This window comes from Pantherophis guttatus, chromosome 3 (assembly GCF_059756535.1).
Source record: "Pantherophis guttatus breed Tessera chromosome 3, ASM5975653v1, whole genome shotgun sequence".
NCBI classification, from domain to species: Eukaryota; Metazoa; Chordata; class Lepidosauria; order Squamata; family Colubridae; genus Pantherophis; species Pantherophis guttatus.
The window spans coordinates 101,788,794-101,808,638 of record NC_142065.1 but is presented as its reverse complement, the minus strand read 5'-3'; the positions used below and the strand labels follow the sequence as shown (position 1 = coordinate 101,808,638).

General features: G+C 39.2%; 1 protein-coding gene across 1 annotated transcript in view; it reads left to right on the top strand.

Moving 5' to 3' along the window:
* LAMC2 (laminin subunit gamma 2) overlaps positions 1-19,845 on the top strand; it is a 57,206-nt gene that overhangs the window by 24,506 nt on the left and 12,855 nt on the right. The window contains exons 5-16 of the mRNA XM_034409642.3: positions 2,471-2,607; positions 4,734-4,853; positions 7,140-7,329; positions 9,072-9,181; positions 9,835-10,056; positions 11,225-11,407; positions 13,448-13,651; positions 15,851-15,987; positions 16,707-16,863; positions 18,234-18,439; positions 19,294-19,376; positions 19,647-19,784. Coding sequence (XP_034265533.2) covers positions 2,471-2,607; positions 4,734-4,853; positions 7,140-7,329; positions 9,072-9,181; positions 9,835-10,056; positions 11,225-11,407; positions 13,448-13,651; positions 15,851-15,987; positions 16,707-16,863; positions 18,234-18,439; positions 19,294-19,376; positions 19,647-19,784 — 1,887 coding nt within the window. The remainder of the gene's footprint in view (positions 1-2,470; positions 2,608-4,733; positions 4,854-7,139; positions 7,330-9,071; positions 9,182-9,834; positions 10,057-11,224; positions 11,408-13,447; positions 13,652-15,850; positions 15,988-16,706; positions 16,864-18,233; positions 18,440-19,293; positions 19,377-19,646; positions 19,785-19,845) is intronic.

The window sequence follows — 19,845 nt, the reverse complement described above, 5'->3', positions numbered from 1 at the left end:
TACTTGGACATTTTGCATTTATCTTTCCATGTATAGCTCAACTGTTCTTTGTACGATTGTAAGCAAAAGTTTGCTCACACCAAGAAGGAACTGGTAATTTGCACATTCTCTTGCATTCTACTTTCTTAGTATAATTATACCAATGTTTTCACATTTCTCGGCCACAAATAATATCGTTCCTTATTTGCTGACAAGGAGTATTTAACACTTGCTTCTTCTCCTACAGTTTTAAATAATACCATAGGTATTTCATTCCAGGTGCATTGATTTCTCCAATATCCATAGACCCCTGTGATGAGCCAGAGGTATTCAGAAGTCAAGATGCAACATAACTATATAGGTTCACACTTCAGCATGCTTAGTCTCTGAGTTTCCTTTTTTTTAAGCAAAAAGAGGGTAATATTGTTTATGCCATGTCTCTGAGGGACTAGAAATACTGGGAAATGGTGGAATGGATTGCACTGGGAAGAAGAAACTGGGAATTAGGAGGGGGGGAAGAAGCTTTACAGGGCAACTTTCTCAGAAGAAGCTCCACCATCAAGTCTACAGAGTAAGATAACTACCTGCTCATAGAAATACAAAACTGCTACCAAAATAGCTGGTATCATTATGGCTAGGAGAAGTAAAGGAAAGCTCAGTTCAGTTCAGAAGGTAGTTTGAAACTATGTATTATAAAACAGAAAGAGGGATCTCTATATAAGGTATCATGTTTAGGTCTTAGAGAGCTAGGATTGATTGCAATATTATTGTAGAATTCATAATCAACAAGTCTAATCTAACTTTTTGCCAGAGCAGCAATCTTAGGACATTGTCTCCTGCATCCAGCTTCAAAGACTTCTTCCCAATTTTTTCTTTAAAAATCTGTAGGCAGGCAGCTGGTATACTGTATGTATAATTGAATTTTTTACAGAAGAAACCAAAAGTATTTGTCAGCCAAATATTTGTCTCTGTAATAAAGTTTGTCTTTAGTTAATTTGTCAGAAGGCAACTTGATTTCTTCCTCAGAAACATCCAAGCCAAACCTATATTAGATCTAAGTACATTCTGTCCTTTTGAAGCCAGTTATTACAACTTTCTCCAAAACACATACAAGTGAAGGCATCTCTTCTTGTTGCAAAGATTCACACGTCACAAAGATCTTAAAACAGAACAACACATATTCATTTCGTGTTATCTAAGATCATGAGTCTTTGAGTCTACATGCCTGTGAATGTTTTGCAAAGAATGAAGTATGAAAACAACCAAAGGGCTGTGATGTTTTGTTTGTTTTCCAGCAGCAGCCAGCTAAATGTAAAATTCCACTTTGCTTTTGTGTCTAACAACTTTTGATTACTAATACCAGTAACTTCTCTATACTTTGGGCTTTTATATTTGTTGACATGAACATGAAGAACATTTATCGTGTTTACAGCCTAACGTATACTTATATTATGGTCTGCAAATATACAAAATCCACACACTGAACAAGGGGCAAAGTATCTGACTGTATCCTTAGATAAAATTTATTTGGCTATTTCAATTTCTGATGGATGATGAAAAAGGGTTGATATTTGCAACGTGGGGTGCCGCTATCTGGATGCATGAATACACTCATGTAATTGATCTTGATCCAATATCAAAAGTTATGTTATTAATACACAAATTAAGTATGGGTTGGAATTTGCTTGCTATTCCAGATGGCTCTATACCTGAATTTTCCTGCAAACAATATAGATAGTGGCTTTTATATGCTCTATGTGGGGTAAATGATAGCTGTTCTACCATCAAAGGATCATTTGACTAGAAACACACTGCTTCTTCCCAGTGATAGCCTAGATCCGTGATGGCGAACCTATGGCACGCATGCCACAGGTGGCACGCGGAGCCATATCTGTGGGCATGCGAGTGTTGCCCTAGCTCAGCTCCAGCGCACATGCGCATGCAGGCCAGCTGATTTTCGGGCCTTCCGGGCCCACCGGAAGTCAGGAAATGGGCTGTTTCCGGCCTCCGGAGTGCCTCCGGGGGGGTTGGGGAAGGCTGTTTTTGCCCTCCCCAGACTCCTAGAAAGGCTCTGGAGCCTGGGGAGGGCGAAAAACGGGCCTTCCGGTCCCACTGTGCCATCGCGTGCCAATAGCAGAGAGAGCGTGGGGTGTTGCACACACATGCATGGTGGGGCGGGGTGCACTGAATTATGGGTGTGGGCACATGCACGCACGACACCCCTGCGCTCCCCCCGCTTTTGGCACGCGATGGCAAAAAGGTTAGCCATCACTGGCCTAGATAGAATATCTAATGATGGCTAATCTCAAAGTCCAGAAAGGGTTGGGTTTTTTCTTTTTCTTTTTTCTTTTTGCTGGTTAGAGGTTTCTTAAGGCTAGATACTGAAATATTTTCATATCACAACAGTTAAGCAGAGAAATCCAAAATAGAAATGTGTCAAAAATGTTTAAGAGATCCTGCAATTCATTGTCTTGATTTTTCTCTCACACAGATGCAAGGAGGGCTATTATAACTTAAATGCAAGGAATCCAGAGGGCTGTTCTCCATGCTTTTGTTATGGACATTCAATTACATGCTCCAGTGGGGAAAATTATAGTGTCTATAAAATTACATCTACATTTCAACAAGGTAAAACACTTCACTAATTTGGTCTTTTCTTATTTGCATGATCTGCATTCTTTTCCTGATTATGCAACTTTTGTATAAGCTTTTGTTCCCCACATTTGCTTTATTCTGTCTGAGAAGAGTTTAGATTGATCCATACTTAGGGACAGCCAGTATCTGAGTGCGCTCTCTCTCCCTCTCTCTCTCTCTAGCTCTCTCTCTAGCTCTCTCTCTCTCTCTCTCTCTCTCTCTCTCTCTCTCTCTCTCTCTCTCTCTCTCATCTGTGATTTATTCTTCTCTTTCAGTAAATCAAGGTATCACAGAGATGTTGAATACAGACCACAATTCAGTATATGATTACATCAGATATTACTAGCATAGAGACTGGCTGGCAACAAATGACCTTGGGTGAATTTCACGCAGAGATCTGACTCGGTCCTTGCTGAGACATACAGTCTCCAATCCTCACCCCTGCTAGTCAAGAAATTATCTTCCTATATTTTCATTCCCCTCGGCATATTTAGCATATCATTCCCTTCTGTTACTTATTTGCATTTTACTGAAGAGCTCTTTGAATTTTAAGTGAACTTTCAAGAGTCTCCATACTTTTTTTCAGATATGCCAATCCAGACAGTTAAATAGGGTGTGATTCGGATTTCTTTACAACAAAATAGTAAAACAGTATAAGGGCTTCTTACAGATGTCAGTGAAGCAGCTATGGCTGGACTTTGGACAAAAATCTAGGGATCTGCAGCCTTGGGTTCCCAAATGACTAGCAGATGTTGGGAACAAGACAGGGATGAAATGTAAAATTTGTTACTACCGGTTCTGTGGGCGTGGCTTGGTGTGGGGGGGGTAATGTGACTGGATGGGCGTGGCCAACTTTTTTTTTTAACTTTTCAAAGCATTTTTTCTAATTCTTTGAAAAGCCTCTCTGACGATCAGGCAACTCAGCTGGAATCGTAAGAGACTTTTCAAAGCATTTTTTTTTACCACCTCTTCGGCCAAGAGGTTGCAGAAAAAAATGCTTTGGAAAGCCTCTGACGATCCCAGCTGAGCTGCATGATCATCAGAGGCTTTTAAAAAAAACTTTTAAAAGCATTTTTTCATCGGAAGAGGTTGTAGAAAAAATGCTTTTAAAAGTAAAAAAATAAAAAGCCTCTGATGATCGTGCGGCTCAGCTGGGCATGTGGGGGGGGCATGCAAGGATTTTTGCTACCAGTTCTCCGAACCACCCGCCTCCATCGCTACCAGATTGGGCGATCTGGTCCGAACCGGGAGCATTTCACCCCTGGAACAAGAGTAAATGGGCCATCATCAATAACTGGAAATGCTCTGGTCACCCGGTCCTGATTTATAAAACTGTTCTCAAGGAGCAAGGCAGAAAGTGATAGCCTGCTTCGAGCATACTAGCTTCATATCTCTAAAATGTTCCTGTGTTCTCAAATAGTATGTTTACAAGCAAGAGATGCGCAGGAACATCTTTACTGTAGAAAGTAATTTTTTTCAGCAAGGAACCACTCTATGCAAAATCATCTTCTTAGCACAGAACCAGACAGTACTGGCTAGAAGTGCTTCTTCTTTGCCTCCTTCAGAAGGACATTGTATTCAGAAAGTAACTACAGGTAGTCCTTGACTTACAACAGTTCACTTAGTGACCATTTGATGTTACAACGGCGCTGAAAAAAGTGACTTATGACATTTTTCACATGACTACTGCAATATCTCCATGCTCAAGTGATCAAAATTCTGATACTTGGCAACTAACTCATGTTTATGATGGTTGCAGTGTCCCGGGGTCATGGGATCATATTTTGCAACTTTCTGATAAGCAAAATCAACGGGGAAACCAGATTCACTTAACAACTATGTTATTATTTTAACAACTGCAGTGATTCACTTAACAACGGTGGCAAGAAAAGTTGTAAATGGGGCAAAACTCACTTAACAATTACCTCGGTTAGCAACAGAAATTTTGGGCTCAATTGTGGTCATAAATTGAGGACTACGTGTATAGTAGGAATGCATTGACCTCAGTTTGTTACACACTATAGATAAAGTTGTTTTTCTCCTATCACATTTCCTGAATCAGTGACTGTGGATTGGATTTCCAACTTAGTTCAGTAAGCTGTGCTTTTCCTGTATTTCAGGTAATGAAGGTTGGCAAGGTCAAGAAAATGGATCCCCATTACAGCTCCAATGGTCTCCACAGCACAACGAAATTTCTGTGACCTCTAGAAGGCTGGGTTCCAGCTATTTTGTAGCTCCAGGTGCATATTTTCATATCCCAGTGTGGAGAGGCACACCTCTAAAGGACCATTCAGCAAAATATACCTTTAAATTGTTCATTTGTAGTCATATATTCCAGCTTGGGTCCCATTTATAGTCACATATGTTTTTTTCTGATCTTGAGGTGATGTACTGTATTATTTTAGTGTAGTGAAAGTAACACAGAGCATGTGATAGTTTTCCCAAGGATGCTTCAATATGGTTTTTTTTCATCCTTTTGCCAACATTCCCCATAGTTAATGTAGCTACATGAAAAAAGTGAAAAGATTCTAACCATCTCCAAATATTTCATTTTTAGGAAAATTCAATTTGACCAGTTAGGCACTTCTAGTTTGAAAAGAAGTCTGCTCTTTTAGCAAGGAGCTACATAGGATATAAAATGATCTACCTTGTATATCAATATATAAATTACCCAAAGACTTGAATACTGGTAGTTATGGATCCTAAATACGTAGCAAATATTCAATGAATAATTATCCTGCTGAACAAGGAGGTTGTCTTAAACTTGTTGGTATATACATACATTTACTCTTCTTGGTTAATTAGCTTTATAGAGAACAGGGAGATTCTTAACACTAAGATCATTCATCCATCTAGTTCGGTATTGTTGACACTGATCAATGGCAGATTTTCCAGATTTGAGATTGGAATCTTTCCCAACGTTATCTAGAGATGCTGGAATAGATTTTGTATGCAAATGTGTTTTCAGCCATTACTGTGGCATTTTCCCAGCAATGAGGAAGACCAGCTCTGAAATAAATCAGAGTAATTTATTCACTTCTAGTCAAACTTGAAGTGTCTAAACAAATCAAATTAATTGTTTAAGAGCACTTCTACAAAACTGTCATTCCTCAAATGCCCAGAAAGGTGATAATTCTTTTTTAAACTTCTAACTACTGGAAAGGCTAACATAAATATAGAATCCCTGCCATGCCTCAATAATCTTCTCACAGAGGAAGGAAGTAAGTTCAGTAGCCTAATATTTGGAACAGAAAGAAAAACATGACATATCTCTGCTCAATTTCATCTTGCTTCTTATTCTTTCCAACCCAGTGTTGGAAAGAAATTAGGAAACAGGCTTGTCAAGCTGTCAGCAAAATGACTCTCTGAAAACTGACTAAAACAGAGCAAAATTTGATTGGGTAGGAAAACTGACAAAACAAAAGTCAAGTTTGAAAATTAACTGGATTCAAATTCCAGAAAAAAAGAGCCCCTGAAGCATCCTTACAGGAAAGGCAGTTGGACATATCTTGCAATGTCTCTGCCTCTTCCATTCTAAATCCCCCCCTCCCTCTTCCATCATTTGACCCAAATAGTTTCTGAGATTTTCTCAACACCTTTGCAAAATAATGACGGTGGAGACATCTGCAGTTTCTTCAGGGGAGCATATCTGTTTCTATCCTCTCCTTATGTTACATCTCTGTGTTTGTGTCACTATGGCCAAGTGATACAAGAGGCACAGGAAGCACAAGAGAAGCTGCAAATGCCTTTCCCATAAGGATGCCTTTTCCTGTAAACTTGGCTGGATTCAGCCCATTGTCAAACCTCAATCTTTCTCTTGTAGGTTACAAATTCGATCCCATTCTGATCTGCTTTTACAGAGTTATTCTAACGATAGATAGAATAGACAGATGCAATCCTGAGTCCTTGTACATAATTTCTTTCTAATATATTCTTGGGCTGGGGGGAAAATGAAAAGCATAGCTTTGAAGAAGATTCAACTATATATCAGTTGAAGTTGAAGTAGACGTCCACAATACCGCTGACATCCAAAGGAACACATGTCCAGCCAGTTTAGAAAATCTATTTGGATGTACCCAAAGAGCTTTTTGGTAAACTTGACATGTTTTTGTCTGAAACAGATTCAAAATATACAACTAAGTAAAGAAGCAAGCCAACCAACAAACAGACAGATTGTCCCAAAGGTGCTTTTTAAAAGGCAACTGGGTCCCCCCCCCCTCCGAAAACATTTCTCTTTTCATCCAAAAAGCTTCTCCAGTTCTGGCTGAATAGTGGGGAAATGATTGATTGGATGATTGAGAATCTCCATAGACGCCCAGATTTTTAACTATGCCATAACCATGCAATAAGCTATTAGATGTTGCCCTTTAATATTCATTGATTCCTTTGAAGTCCTCTCTATTGCTCTAGAATTAAGCTGATACTGATAGATAAAACTTTTCTATGCTATTTTCTTTTAAAATGTCATCTGTGGATACTTTAAATTCTTATTTGATTGCTCTTTTCGCTATGCAATTTTTTTGTAGCCAGATTCCTTGGGAACCAGCAGCTAAGTTATGGACAGATGCTGTCTTTTGATTATCGAGTGAACCGACCTGGATTTCGCCCTTCACAGCATGATGTCATCCTGGAAGGAGCTGGCTTAAGAGCCATGACCCAGTTCCCATCTAATGGCAGGATGCTGCCTTGTGGAATCAGGAAGACGTACACATTCAGGTAAATTGCCTGGGGCTCTCTCAAATATTAAAGACAACAGTACAGCTCCCTCAATGACACCCTATTACTAACTCTGGGTTCACATGGTTCACTTATTCTGAGTCGGCTCTTGATGACTTTAACCCAAAATGATGTAAATTTGAATGAACTATCACAGATTTATTAACTCAAACAGTACTTCCATATCATTCAGTATCACCTTAATGGTTTTCCAATATAGGCAGTTTACCCATCAGTAAGGAAATGTCAAATAATCAAAAGCTGTTTTGAAGAAACCAGGTAGTATATGTTACTATGTAAACAAACTCTGTAAGGTTTTATTTTACAACAAATTGATTGTTTAGATATGTAGCTTTCTAACTACGTCATGTGAACCTCCCAATTTTATGGAAGTGTGTTAGGAATTCTGGAACAAGAAAAACTGATCCTCCCTCATAGCATAGAGGAACCTGTGATGATGTAGTCCAGTGATGGCTAACTTTTTCCGGACCAAAGCGCGCACGTGAGCACGCAAATGTGCATGTGCGTGCCCAAACCCCCAAAATGCAATGTGTACATGGCCCCCTGCAAGTGCCCTCCATGCATGCTTGTGTGTTCCCCACATGCGCCCTGCACATGTGCACACGCCCCCACACACGCCCCACCCCCACGCATGTGCACACGGACCCCGCATGCACCCTGCACATGCGTGGTAGAGACCTGAAGACCAGCTGGCTAGTGGGAGGCACACGCACATGAGCAGCAAAGCTGAACTGGGCAATGGCTTGCGTGCCCACAGAGAGGGCGCTGCGTGCCACCTCTGGCATGCGTGCCATAAGTTTGCCATCACGGATGTAGTCTATGCACTGACTCCTCCAAAGTGACACAGAACCATAGCACAGCACAGCTGGCTGGTACCTATTATGGTACTTCAACATTTTCCACCCTGGCACCTTCATATTCAAGTCTTGGAGTAGAACTCTTACACTTGCATGCCATCAGACATGCCAGCTGGAAATAATGGATTTGAAGGAAGCTTACTCCAGTCTTGTAAAAAAATTTGTGTGTAGGGGGATCACTTTTATTTTTGCTTTGGTTGCAATTTTGATTCCTTGATATTAAAGAAGGATACTTAGCTCTCCTAACTATTGAAAAAATATATTGATTTATTAGGGAGTTGACTTTTGTAACCTTATTTATTTATTTATTTATTTATTTATTTATTTATTTATTTATTTATTAGTTCAATTTATATGCTGCCCTTCTCCGAAGACTCAGGGCACCTTACAATGCACTTATAGCAATAGCCTTCATTCTTTTTGTATATACCTGCTTATTAGGGCTTTTGGCCCCCCATAAGAGGTGTTTCTACAAAGCCAGTTTATTGCCCCCACAATCAGGGTCCTCAATTTACCTACCTCGAAAGGATGGAAGGCTGAGTCAATCTTGAGCCTGGTAAGATTTGAACTCACACTAATTGCAGGCGGCTGGCAGCTAAGTGCTACATAACAGCACTTAGTCCACTGCACCACCAAGGCTCTTTGACTTTCTGAGATTCACAGAAATACAGTATATGCCTTATTTACAGTTCCTCCTTGACCTTACAATGCTATTTTCTCATTCTTTATGGTCATTTTGTTGATATAACAGTGTTCTGTTTCTTTCATTTCTAACTGTGTTTATGGAAATATATTTTATATGCAATGATGGCTAGGCATGATTTTTTTAAAATATAATTTTCTTTCTTTATCTCTGGTCTGCAGGTTAGATGAACACCCAAGTAGTAACTGGAGCCCTAGGCTTAGTAATATTGAGTATCATCAGTTAATTGGGAATTTGTCATCAATTCGGATCAGAGCCACTCATGGAGCTGGTGAGCTGGGATTAGCAACCGGGCATAAAAAAGGGGCCTTCATATAGCATTTGATTGCTTATTTGAACATTTCTGTCCTATTTTATTATCAGATAGAACACAAAGCAATAAAAACATTTTAAAGAACACAAAGCAATAAGCTAATTTAAAAGTAGGTTAATGTCAGCCAAGTGAAGCTATGATTTAAGTCATTTTTACACTCAGAAAATTTCCCAGAGTTGCTTAGTGTTTTTAGCACAGAACTTCTGCATCACACAGAAGGTTGCAAAGAATTTCTCTTGGGGATAGGGTAGGCTTCTCTCATTTAATTGAAGAGCCAAAGACCGTGCTGCCAAGAAGTTATGAGAAGTGAAGTCCAGCACATCTGGAAACATCAGTTTGGACAAGAACTGTCAGAGGATACTTGGGGAAGGTTAATCATTCATGTGTATCTAGTTTTCTCTCAAATGTTTAATTTTTGTTAGTAAAGATTAATGCAGAAATAGGAGAGAACAAATGTTGAAAGAAGACATGTAGAAGACATCTGGAAATAGATCTCTGACATCTCTAGACATAGTCTATTCTCAGTTAAGACACGATCCAGATGCCATTGCCTAATTTTGTCACGATTTCTTCTCTGGAATATTTTCTAGAATCACTTTCTGTTCTTTTAGTCCCAGGGTACCTCAGTAATGTCATTTTGGTTTCGGCGCTGCCAAGCACTGGCTCTCCGGCCCCCTGGGTGGAGCAATGCGTATGTCCAACTGGATACCAGGGGCAATTCTGTGAGAAGTGTGCTCCAGGGTACAAAAGAGAGAATTCACGTAACTTTGGGGCCTTCAGGCAATGTGTTCTGTGCCAGTGCAAGGGAGGAGGAACTTGTGATACAGAAACAGGTAAGCAAATCCACAGTCTAAGGTTCTGTTATGGTGGATATTTATTTATTTATTGGTCCATTGGACTTTATTTGAAAGGGCAAGAATGTCAAAATCACTGTGGGGTCACTCTATATGATGACCAGGAAACCCTTTCTTTGTGAAGGAGGACCAGGCATGAAGACATATATTCCATATTATATGTTCACTATTTTAGATAAAATAGAGATAGAGTCGCATTCATTAATGTGATCCCTGGCTGTGAAGAAACCCTGCAAAAACTATGAGAGTTTTTGTGTCAAATGTTCAGTACATGGACACTCAAAAAGACCTGAAGGAAGATCTTTTGGAATGCACATGGTGTTTAGTTTTTACTTGTTTTTTCCCTTGGTTTTTGCCCACTTGGCTTGCCAAAAACCAGAAATACTGCAGCAATAATAATAGTAAGAAAGCTGCTATAAAGTTTTTAATCTTTCTGCCATATGAGCAGCTGACAGCTAAGATTCTTGTCATTGTCATGACTTGTCACTGTCATTCTTGCCCCCAAGTTCCAAACATGATTACTTAGTAGTGTTCTGTACCATTATATCATATTTAATAATGTTATTTTAAATTATATAAAAGTTCAATTCCTACACAAAATAAACTATCTAACGTGCAGTTCCTTGGATGTCAAAAGGTTCATTTTGACAGTTGTTCCTTTCCCCCCTCTTTTCTAAGAATTTCCTGATACTTTATCAATTGATGAAAAACAATTATTTTCAATAGAATCCTTGATCAGGAAGGGCAACATGCTCATTCCTGAGTTTTAGATCCCACATTTTTCCAGATTGAAAAGCTGTGATTCAAGTAATGAATAGATCTTCTGTATCACTTATTATGGATGTGCCTGAACACCTACAATAAGCTACCATTTGTGAAATTAATGGTAGTATTCGAACCACAAAAAATGAAAGTTGCTCTTCAAAAGTCTATTTATATTTTTCAGAAAAAGCTGCTTTAATACTTGTTTGCATAGGCCAGCTTAGATATATCAAGATCTGTTCTACATTTAATGGTTTCTTCCTTCAATTTTTTTCTTTTTGTCTCATCTGTTACATCTCCATAAAAAGAAAGCAAGCCAATGGGTTCTGATACAAGGCTCCATTCAACCAAATCCTCTATCTTTTCTTTTTCCATCTTTGCCCAGGAGAGTGTTATGCTGGAGATGAAACTTTGGACCATATAAGTACTGCTTGCCCAAATGGGTTTTACAGCCTTCCTTGGGACTCAAAGAACTGCCAACCATGCCCATGCCAAAGTGGCTATGGTTGCTCAATCCTGCCGGGCACACAGGAAATTGTTTGTAACAGATGTCCTCCAGGAACCAGTGGTAAGATTCATATTTTGATGTCTGACAGTCCTCTTTTTTCCCCCCCAGCTTGCTTTCTGCAAGGGAATAGCAGGAGTCTAGCCAAGGAGTGGGAGGTTGATATGTGGCAAGACCATAAGGCATCCAGAGACATGTCTGGGGATGTCACTCTCTGCCCATCTGCAGAGAGAATATGTGATAGCAAAGAGAGGAATATGCCATTCTCTTCAATAGTTAGGATTTCCAAATAATCCTTGCAGCAACTGGGAATTAAACATTGGATGGGGTTGGGAAGGGGTGAAGAACCCCTTTGTGTAACCTTCCTCTATCTCCACTGTCTCTCTTTCAAATGCATTCTCCCTGTGCTGCTTTTTAGAAACTCAGTAGAAGGTAGTGATCTGTATAGGGGAGGGACCTAACCAGTGGTGGGATTCTGCCGGTTCTAGGTGGTTCGGCCGAACCGTTTGTTAAATTGCTGTCTCGACCCGCCCCTTGCCCCGCCCCTCCGCATCACTGGGCGAGGGATGGGCGAGCCAGCAATTTAACAAACGGTTCAGTGTTTTTTTATAATTTTATTGGCCTTGCAGCTGCCGCGGGGCTTCAAAGAGCCGCCCTACAGCTGATCAGTGTTAAAAGAAAAGAAATGAGTAGACCGACGCCTGCAAAAATAAATGGGTAGACCCAGTCACCTATCTAAGGGGAGTCAGATTGGTGCCGAAGCATTGTGTCATTGTGATGCAAGCTCCACCTCTTTTCTATGCACAAATTACTGTGGAATCATCATGGTTTCCAAATCTGGTTTTTGCTGAATGACTAGACCTACAGTCAATGAAATGTTAGTCTCTGCTGGGGCTGAATCACTTCCAAGTAGAAGTTAGAATTTAGGATTAAATACAGCCTCCATTTAAATTATTTCTTGGACAATCAGTGTAGTATGATGGGAGAATCTAGGAAAGAGCTTTTCAGCCTGACATTTATTTATTTATTTATGGAAGCAATTATTTTGTATGGTTTATTTTATAAATCTCAACCTGTAGCCTGGAGTGACATACCAAGAACATAAAACAAATTTGAAAGAAGGGATTGTATGACTCAAAGAGAAACATGAGTATTGCTGGTCAGATGGAATACAAATATCTTGCAGATATCTTCCTACCTCAGAAAATCCAATTCTAGCCTGAATTAGCAAAGAAAGGTACTACACTAATGCTATACTACATCTGTAGTTCGCATACTAGTAGTCGAACACGTCATTCAAGTTCTACAAGTCCTTGTAGACATTTTTTGGTTGACCATTTAATGCACTGAAAACAATAATAAGTTAAAAGAGTCATCAAGAAAAATAAGAAGGCTTTTCTATGATGCGTGATTTTAGAAAAAGTGTATGCATGTGTTTAAATATTTTACTTTGCTGTGGTATTGATATTTTATTGTTGTGATGCATTATTTCAGGCTTTCTTCATGTAACTCTATTGTTTTGGTTTAATCAGGTTAAACCAAAACAGGCAAGAGTTTCCTGGACTTTTTGAGGTATTGAAGGCAAGAAGAATTGCTCTTGCAAGTGCATATAATAAAAACTAGTGGAGAAAGTGTAGCAGATAAACAGCAGATAATAAAGCTCTAAGCACCACTACTTTCTCCATTAATTTTGGCAGTACATAGCTTCTCTTTCTGAAATTATTCTTAAAACTTGAGCCTCCAGGTTTTTTTTCCCTTTAATATACTCTGTTCACATCCCATTACCCCAATAATTTGTTCTAAGCACTCATGTACATATTTTTGTAGCCAAAAGTGTGGAAACTGCAGATCTTTTTTGGTTTTTTTGCCTGGATTATACCCCTGGATAACACATATTAAGAGAAAGAATTCAGGAATAATTCAAACATATTGTACAATCTGAATTGCAAGTCTGTGAGCCATTTGTGTGCATATGGAATCCCACTGATTAGAGAATGTGGATGCTTATTTAGATCTGTGTTCCAGGTAGAATTCAGGGGGAGTTCCTATGTAATTGGCTCAAGATTTCCTCTGCTTGTGTTTCACTGTTCTTTTTCTTTCTAGGTTCTCGCTGTGAGTTTTGTACCAATGGTTATTTTGGAGACCCCTTGGGTGAGAGTGGACCTGTACAACCCTGCCAACCATGTCAGTGTAACGCTGTTGACCCAAATGTTTCAGGGACTTGTGACCACTTGACAGGGGAATGCAAGTGCAAGGATGGATTCTTTGCACAACCTTTATCTGCAAACCCAGCAGAGAAATGCCAAGGTACACCATTATCTTGCACAAATGAAGGTTGGTTTCAAAGTCAATATAACCAGAGAGCTTTATCTGAATTATGAGGATAAACCAGTACAAGGGCAATCAAGGAACAGCTAAAAGGCTAAGTATAAATTGTTTTCAACACAAGATGCTTGCCATATATTATTGGTTTTAGCCAATAATGGTTGGGCTACTTGTGTAACATTTACAGGAAAGTTATAAATTAGGTTACTGACCCTATAGACCGAAGTTTATGGGTTGGAGAGGCAGTTCTGTCTCTTAGAGTTAGTTATTCCCATGCACAGGTGGACATGGGAACTAATAACAATTGAGGTAATATATGCACTAACATAGCTTGCTGGTCTGACATACCATCATGTGGTGCTCCATACTGTGCATGTTTTATTTCTCTGGTTTGGCACGATCCTGAGAAGGTATCTAAAGACTGGAGAGCATTGGTTAATGTGTGACTTATCCCCGTTCAGTTGGCTTCCGGGTGTTCATAAATAATAGAACAATAATTCTCATTTAGTCTTGAGATTTTTATCAGCAGTATTGATTTACCAAGCTAGAATAATATAGTTCATGTCAACATGCATTATAGAGATAGCTCCTTCTGTCATCCATTTTTCCCAGTTTAAGAAAAATCTAATTATTTTACCTGTACAGGATGGATTCTGCAAATCTGAATGCACCTTTCCCCTACCTGCCTTTATCATTTTAAAAAAAAAAAACTTAGGGAGGGACAAGTTTATGACATTTTCTTAAATGTTCTTCCCCGTGCTTGTAATGCTTGTCATTACCTTCTGAGATGTTTTTGGTCTCCCTAGCATTTCTTGGTTAGCTTCCATCCAAGATCTAATTAGCTCATCCCTGCTTAATTTTTGGAGATAAGCCGAGGCAGGCTTGCTTCTGCCATCTGTTATAGATAAATGGCAAACCAAAACTAAAGTGAATTATCTAGCTATCGTTTACCCTTGTTTGTTTGTTTTTTGCCTTTCATAATTTGACATTTATTAATCTTGCCCATAGCAAAAAGTTGTAAATATGACCAAACCAATTTCTTCAATTCTGAAGATCTGCATTCAGCAAATGGAGAGGATTATTTTTTTTTTAATTAAAAATTTAAATCTCACTGATGGATTAGAAAAGAATTTGGGGTGAGAGGGAATATTCTATCTACTTTACAACATCACATACCAGTTGGGAAGAGCATTATAGGGTATAAAAGTTATGCATTAGAATCCAGTTATGCACTAGGATCCAGAGCAATTACAATAGAGCAGCATAGATCACAATCCACTTAAAATTATGCATTATGAAGTCCAATTGATTTTCAATTGTTTCACCTTCAGAACTTTCATTTAGCTTCTAAGACAGATACTATCATTACTAAGTAGATAGGTAAAGTGGTTGAAATGAAACCATTGGTATGAATAGCCATTACATTTCTGTCCATTTTTTAAGTTTCAAGATATCAGAGGAAAAACTGAAATGCTTATGGTGTATAAGAAAAAGACATCTCAAATAATATTTATCATATTATTCCTCAAAGATAAGGTGCTTGTGTTAGTACAGCTTTTCATAAACTGTTGTCTTCTAGATGAATTGGGTCTGAAGCTACCAAAATTCCCAGCTGCTGACTGTACTGAGTGCAAATCTCTCCCCATGATCAGGATCATGTCTTGGGTATTGTCTGCTAAGGAGTGTCAGCCAGCAGGGCCCAGAAGGAAAACATTTTCTGCCATGGCACCCACCCTCTAGTATAAGGGTCTCCAACCTTGGCAACTTTAAGCCTGGCGGACTTCAACTTCCAGAATTCCCCAGCCAGCTGGCTGGGGAATTCTGGGAGTTGAAGTCCGCCAGGCTTAAAGTTGCCAAGGTTGGAGACCCCTGCTCTAAAATATCATCATCTCAGAAATTAGATTGACCCAATCTTGTTGCCTTTTGTAAGGCCTTGAAAATTTGGCTTTGGAGCCCAGACTGGGGCCCTGGCCATTGGATACATACAGCCCATCTAGCTGGATAAAAGTGAGATGGGTGGCTATGTGGATGGATGGACATATGGATGAACTGAGCATTGTAATTACAAAACATTTAGCTTGAAGTAAGCTGCCTTAGAGGAAAAAGAAATTGCTTTTCTAGTTTTACGTGTTCTGGTCAGGCCATCTCTAAATATTCTGCTTTTTTTCCAACCCTTTGTAGCTTGTAATTGCAATTCAGTAGGTTCTGAGCCCCTACAGTGTCGTAGTGATGGCAGCTGCATTTGTAAGCCAGGATTTGAAGGGCCTAGCTGTGAACACACTCGTTGTCCAATCTGCTACCAGGAAGTAAAGACTCAGGTAGGCTTCTCTTCTTGGTACTTGGTACCATCTTTATATCAGTTGATGGTGTGAAAATATTTTCCCCTCCCTTGCCCTTCATTCTTTGGAAATAGGACACCTGAAGTGGCTACTGTTAGTTAGAATCTGCAACGAACTTAACCAAGGCCACTTTGCAATTATGAGCAAAACCAGTATTCTGTTCAGAAGGGAGGGGGAACCCCCTTTTCTCCCTCCTTAAATAAGACACCCATGTTCAATAGGCATGATATTGGAAGAAGCACTTTATCCTGTGTAGGATAATTGGAGTAATGCTCTACTAATAAGGCATCTGCTGTTGGATTTTTTAAAATTAAAATATTTAAAAATACCTATGTTTTTCCAATCCAGATTTTTAATCAGATTAATCAGTAATAAATGAATGGCTCACAATAAGCCCATTTTTAGGTTAATTAACTACTTTTGGCTCCACAGAAATGAAAGACATCCCAATAATTGCATTTTAATTGTTCTGAGGGTTTCAGAATTGAGCACCAGGGCAATGAATAAGCAACCACAATGAGTAAATGAAATAAAAGTGACACATATGGGAGATTTGATTCCTTTGAGCCTCATTTCTGTGGTTCCTTAAAGGTCCCGGAGTTCTAATCAAGTTCTGAATGTTATTTTCTGGATGACTTTTAGTCATGTTTTAAAATTCACTTTAGCCTGCTAACAGAGATGATATGCTTTGCTTCCAGGTAGATCAATACCTCCAGCAGCTGCAGGGACTTGAGATTCTTGCCTCTCGAGTTCAGACAAGTGGACAGCCAGCAGACTACATTGAGCTGGAAAGGAAAATGAGGGAGGCAGAGGAGCTGTTCCAGAGGATTTTGAGAGACGCAGAAATTTTACAAGGTAACTCATGTCTTCCCAAATCGCTTTGTGGTCTGCAGAGAAAACAGATGTTACAGAAAAAAGGTCACAGTTGATTCATCCAAATTATATACTGTATAAAAAATAACAATAATGCATTTAATTTTTCTTCTGAAATACACCAAATTAACATTCACACAAAGACAGATAAACGATCTTCGCCAACTACTAGAGAAGGATCTGCTTTCTTCCTTTGTCAGGCTTCAGCTTTCACGGGGCACGAACTGCCGATCTTCAACATAGAACCACATGGAATTTTATCCCCAGAAAAAAAAATCCCGCCTTACTGAATCTCTATTAGTCCCCTGAGAAATGGGGCCCTTTCCACTGCTTTTCTACATTCCTCAACATGGAGTTTCATAACTCTTTAAATATGTACTGAGCCGTTAAAAATTTTTAAGGAAACTCAGTAGTTCTCCAATTCATTGCAGAAAGTACAATCCAGCCAAAGTTAATCCCCATTTCATTCCTGTTTTTTTAAAAAAATTGGGAATGTTTTAAAGATGTTTCATATTCTATTGGAATCAGTATTTTTCGACAGTGTTTAATCCTGGCTTAGTCATGGCCACAGTAAGGGACAAATAAACAAAACAGTTTATTTTAAAAGCTGATGAAATGTAATCATGTAGCTTTATTGAGGGAAAAAAAAACACTTTATGGATCCTAATTTTCCAGCTTTTTCTAAAACTGGTTTATTTTCAAAGCAATGATGACATTGAAGGAACATTTGAAAAATTGATAAATTTATTATTACTGTGGCTGTGTTTTTTCCAATCATGTATCATCAATTATTTAAATGAAAGCCAAAGTATGTAATGTAATGTATATATGTATGTAATGTGCAACATTTAGCCATGGCTATTGTTTTAATACAAATGAATTAATACAAACTGCTTTTTAATGCAAATATTCTTATTAGTATCAGTTGATGAGATATGTTCGACTGGAACATGGATAAACAGGAAAGCATTATGCCATTTTTCTTATCTACTGTGATCCCAATAACAATCCTTATCTGACTAATTTAAACAAACAACATGGGAACTACAGTCTCTTCACACAGGGTAATGTGAAGTTAGGGGGTAAAATATGTTAAACTGCATTTAAAATAGCCTGTCCACTTTATCTCTGATAATGATGAAGAGTAGGCAGCTATCTCTTCTCCTATCTGTTCACCGTGAGACATTGTGGCAAAAATGGTCTTTCTAAGTGGGATTTTCCAGAAATCATATGAAATCTATCTGCTTGCTAAGTGGACTTCACTCCAGCCATATACTTCATTTTTATGTCAGTATGATTTATGTTGATTCTTGTTCTCATGTGTTTCTCATCCTTTTCTTATGATGCATTAGCTACTGGCAGGGCTTTGGGGAACCGATTTTCTAAGATGAAGTCACAAGAGTTCACTTATCAGAGTCATCTGGATGAGATCAATGAAATAGCCAGCAGTGTGAACTCTCTGCGCAGTCAGTACCAGAGTCAGGTACAAGATGTCCGGAGGCTGATTGAGAAAGCCTATTTGGATTTGGATCAGAGTAAAGCAAAGATAGAAGGCGTGGCAAGTATCTTCCCTTGTTCAATTTTTTTTGGCCAGTTGGAGTACATGAAATTTAGAAAGCGTGAGCATATTGTAAATCATGAATAGATAACTATGACCAACAGTTTCCATGAAGTCCCTGGCACTTTAAGAATGTGTTGCCAAAATCCAGTGGCAAAATGGATGTATTTTGATGGAGCTCCCCCCCCCACACACACTTTAAGGGTAAGCATTCCTGTAAGAACTTTAGGGTGGCAACAAATACAGGAAGCTTCTAGGACAGTAGCCCCCATCCTTTTGGGCACCAGGGACCAATTCCATGGAGAGAGGTTTTTCCGTGGACCGGAGGAGGCATGGTTTCATGTGCTGCCTGCATCCTGCAGATGGGTCTTCGCTTGTTTGCACAGTCAGGTTTCATGCCACGGACCAGTGCTGGTCCATTGACTGGGTGTTGGGGACCCCTGTTCTATGAAGAACCTGCCCAAAATAATTTTGGATAGTGAAATGGGCAGCATATAAATGTAATAAATAAAATGAAAAACTTTCCCCATTCCCACTCTTATTACACCATAAAACCTCCTTTGCTTTGGACTTCCAAAGCAGAGATTGACAGGCACATTGGAGTTTATGGGTACCACCGTGGAGAAATATATTTGTGCAAGTGCAAGAGATCTTTATAAAACCTGCAATTTTGAGGAATGTTTTAATCCTTGTGGAATTTATGCCTTTGAAGACTGTGCTACTCAGTATCAGGGACTGCAACTAAGGAAACATTTTTTTGTTTCTCTTGGAAAAATATTGCCAAGTATAGGTCTTCTGTTCCATGTTTGTGGTCATGATGAAATCACAACTTATTACTTTTTCCCCTTCCTCAGATTGTTCCATCTTCAGATGCCACTGGAAGTAGTTCGAACAGGTTCTTAATCCTAGCCAACGAAGCCATGAAGTTAGCAAACAGGTGAATCTGTCCCAGACTGACAAACATTGTTTCTGTTACCCAGGCTCATTTTAACCAAACAACTTTTTAAGAAGTTGTCCACTGTAAAATCCTGAAGCTGTAAGTTAGATCAAGAAGTTTTCTAAAATGTCCAGTGACAATGGTGAATTGCTTCATGTTTTTGCCAATATGATTCTCCCATATTCTTTGGGCAAGAGAGAAGGATGGTAACTACCTATGGATAAGCTTCACTCTCTCACCACCTTGTTTATTTCTTCTTTTTTTCTTCAGTCACCTGCAGATGGCAGATACCATTGAGGAAGCAGCCAGGGCAGCAGAAGATGCCTCCCAAGAAGCACTGGCATTGCTGCAGGCCTTTGCAAGTGGAGAAAGTATTGGGACAACATCTGTGCAAGGGCTCCAGAAAAAGTGAGTTGGTGAGCTTTGTTGGGGTTACTGTAGGAGATGACCAGGCTGAGCCTGAGGGAGG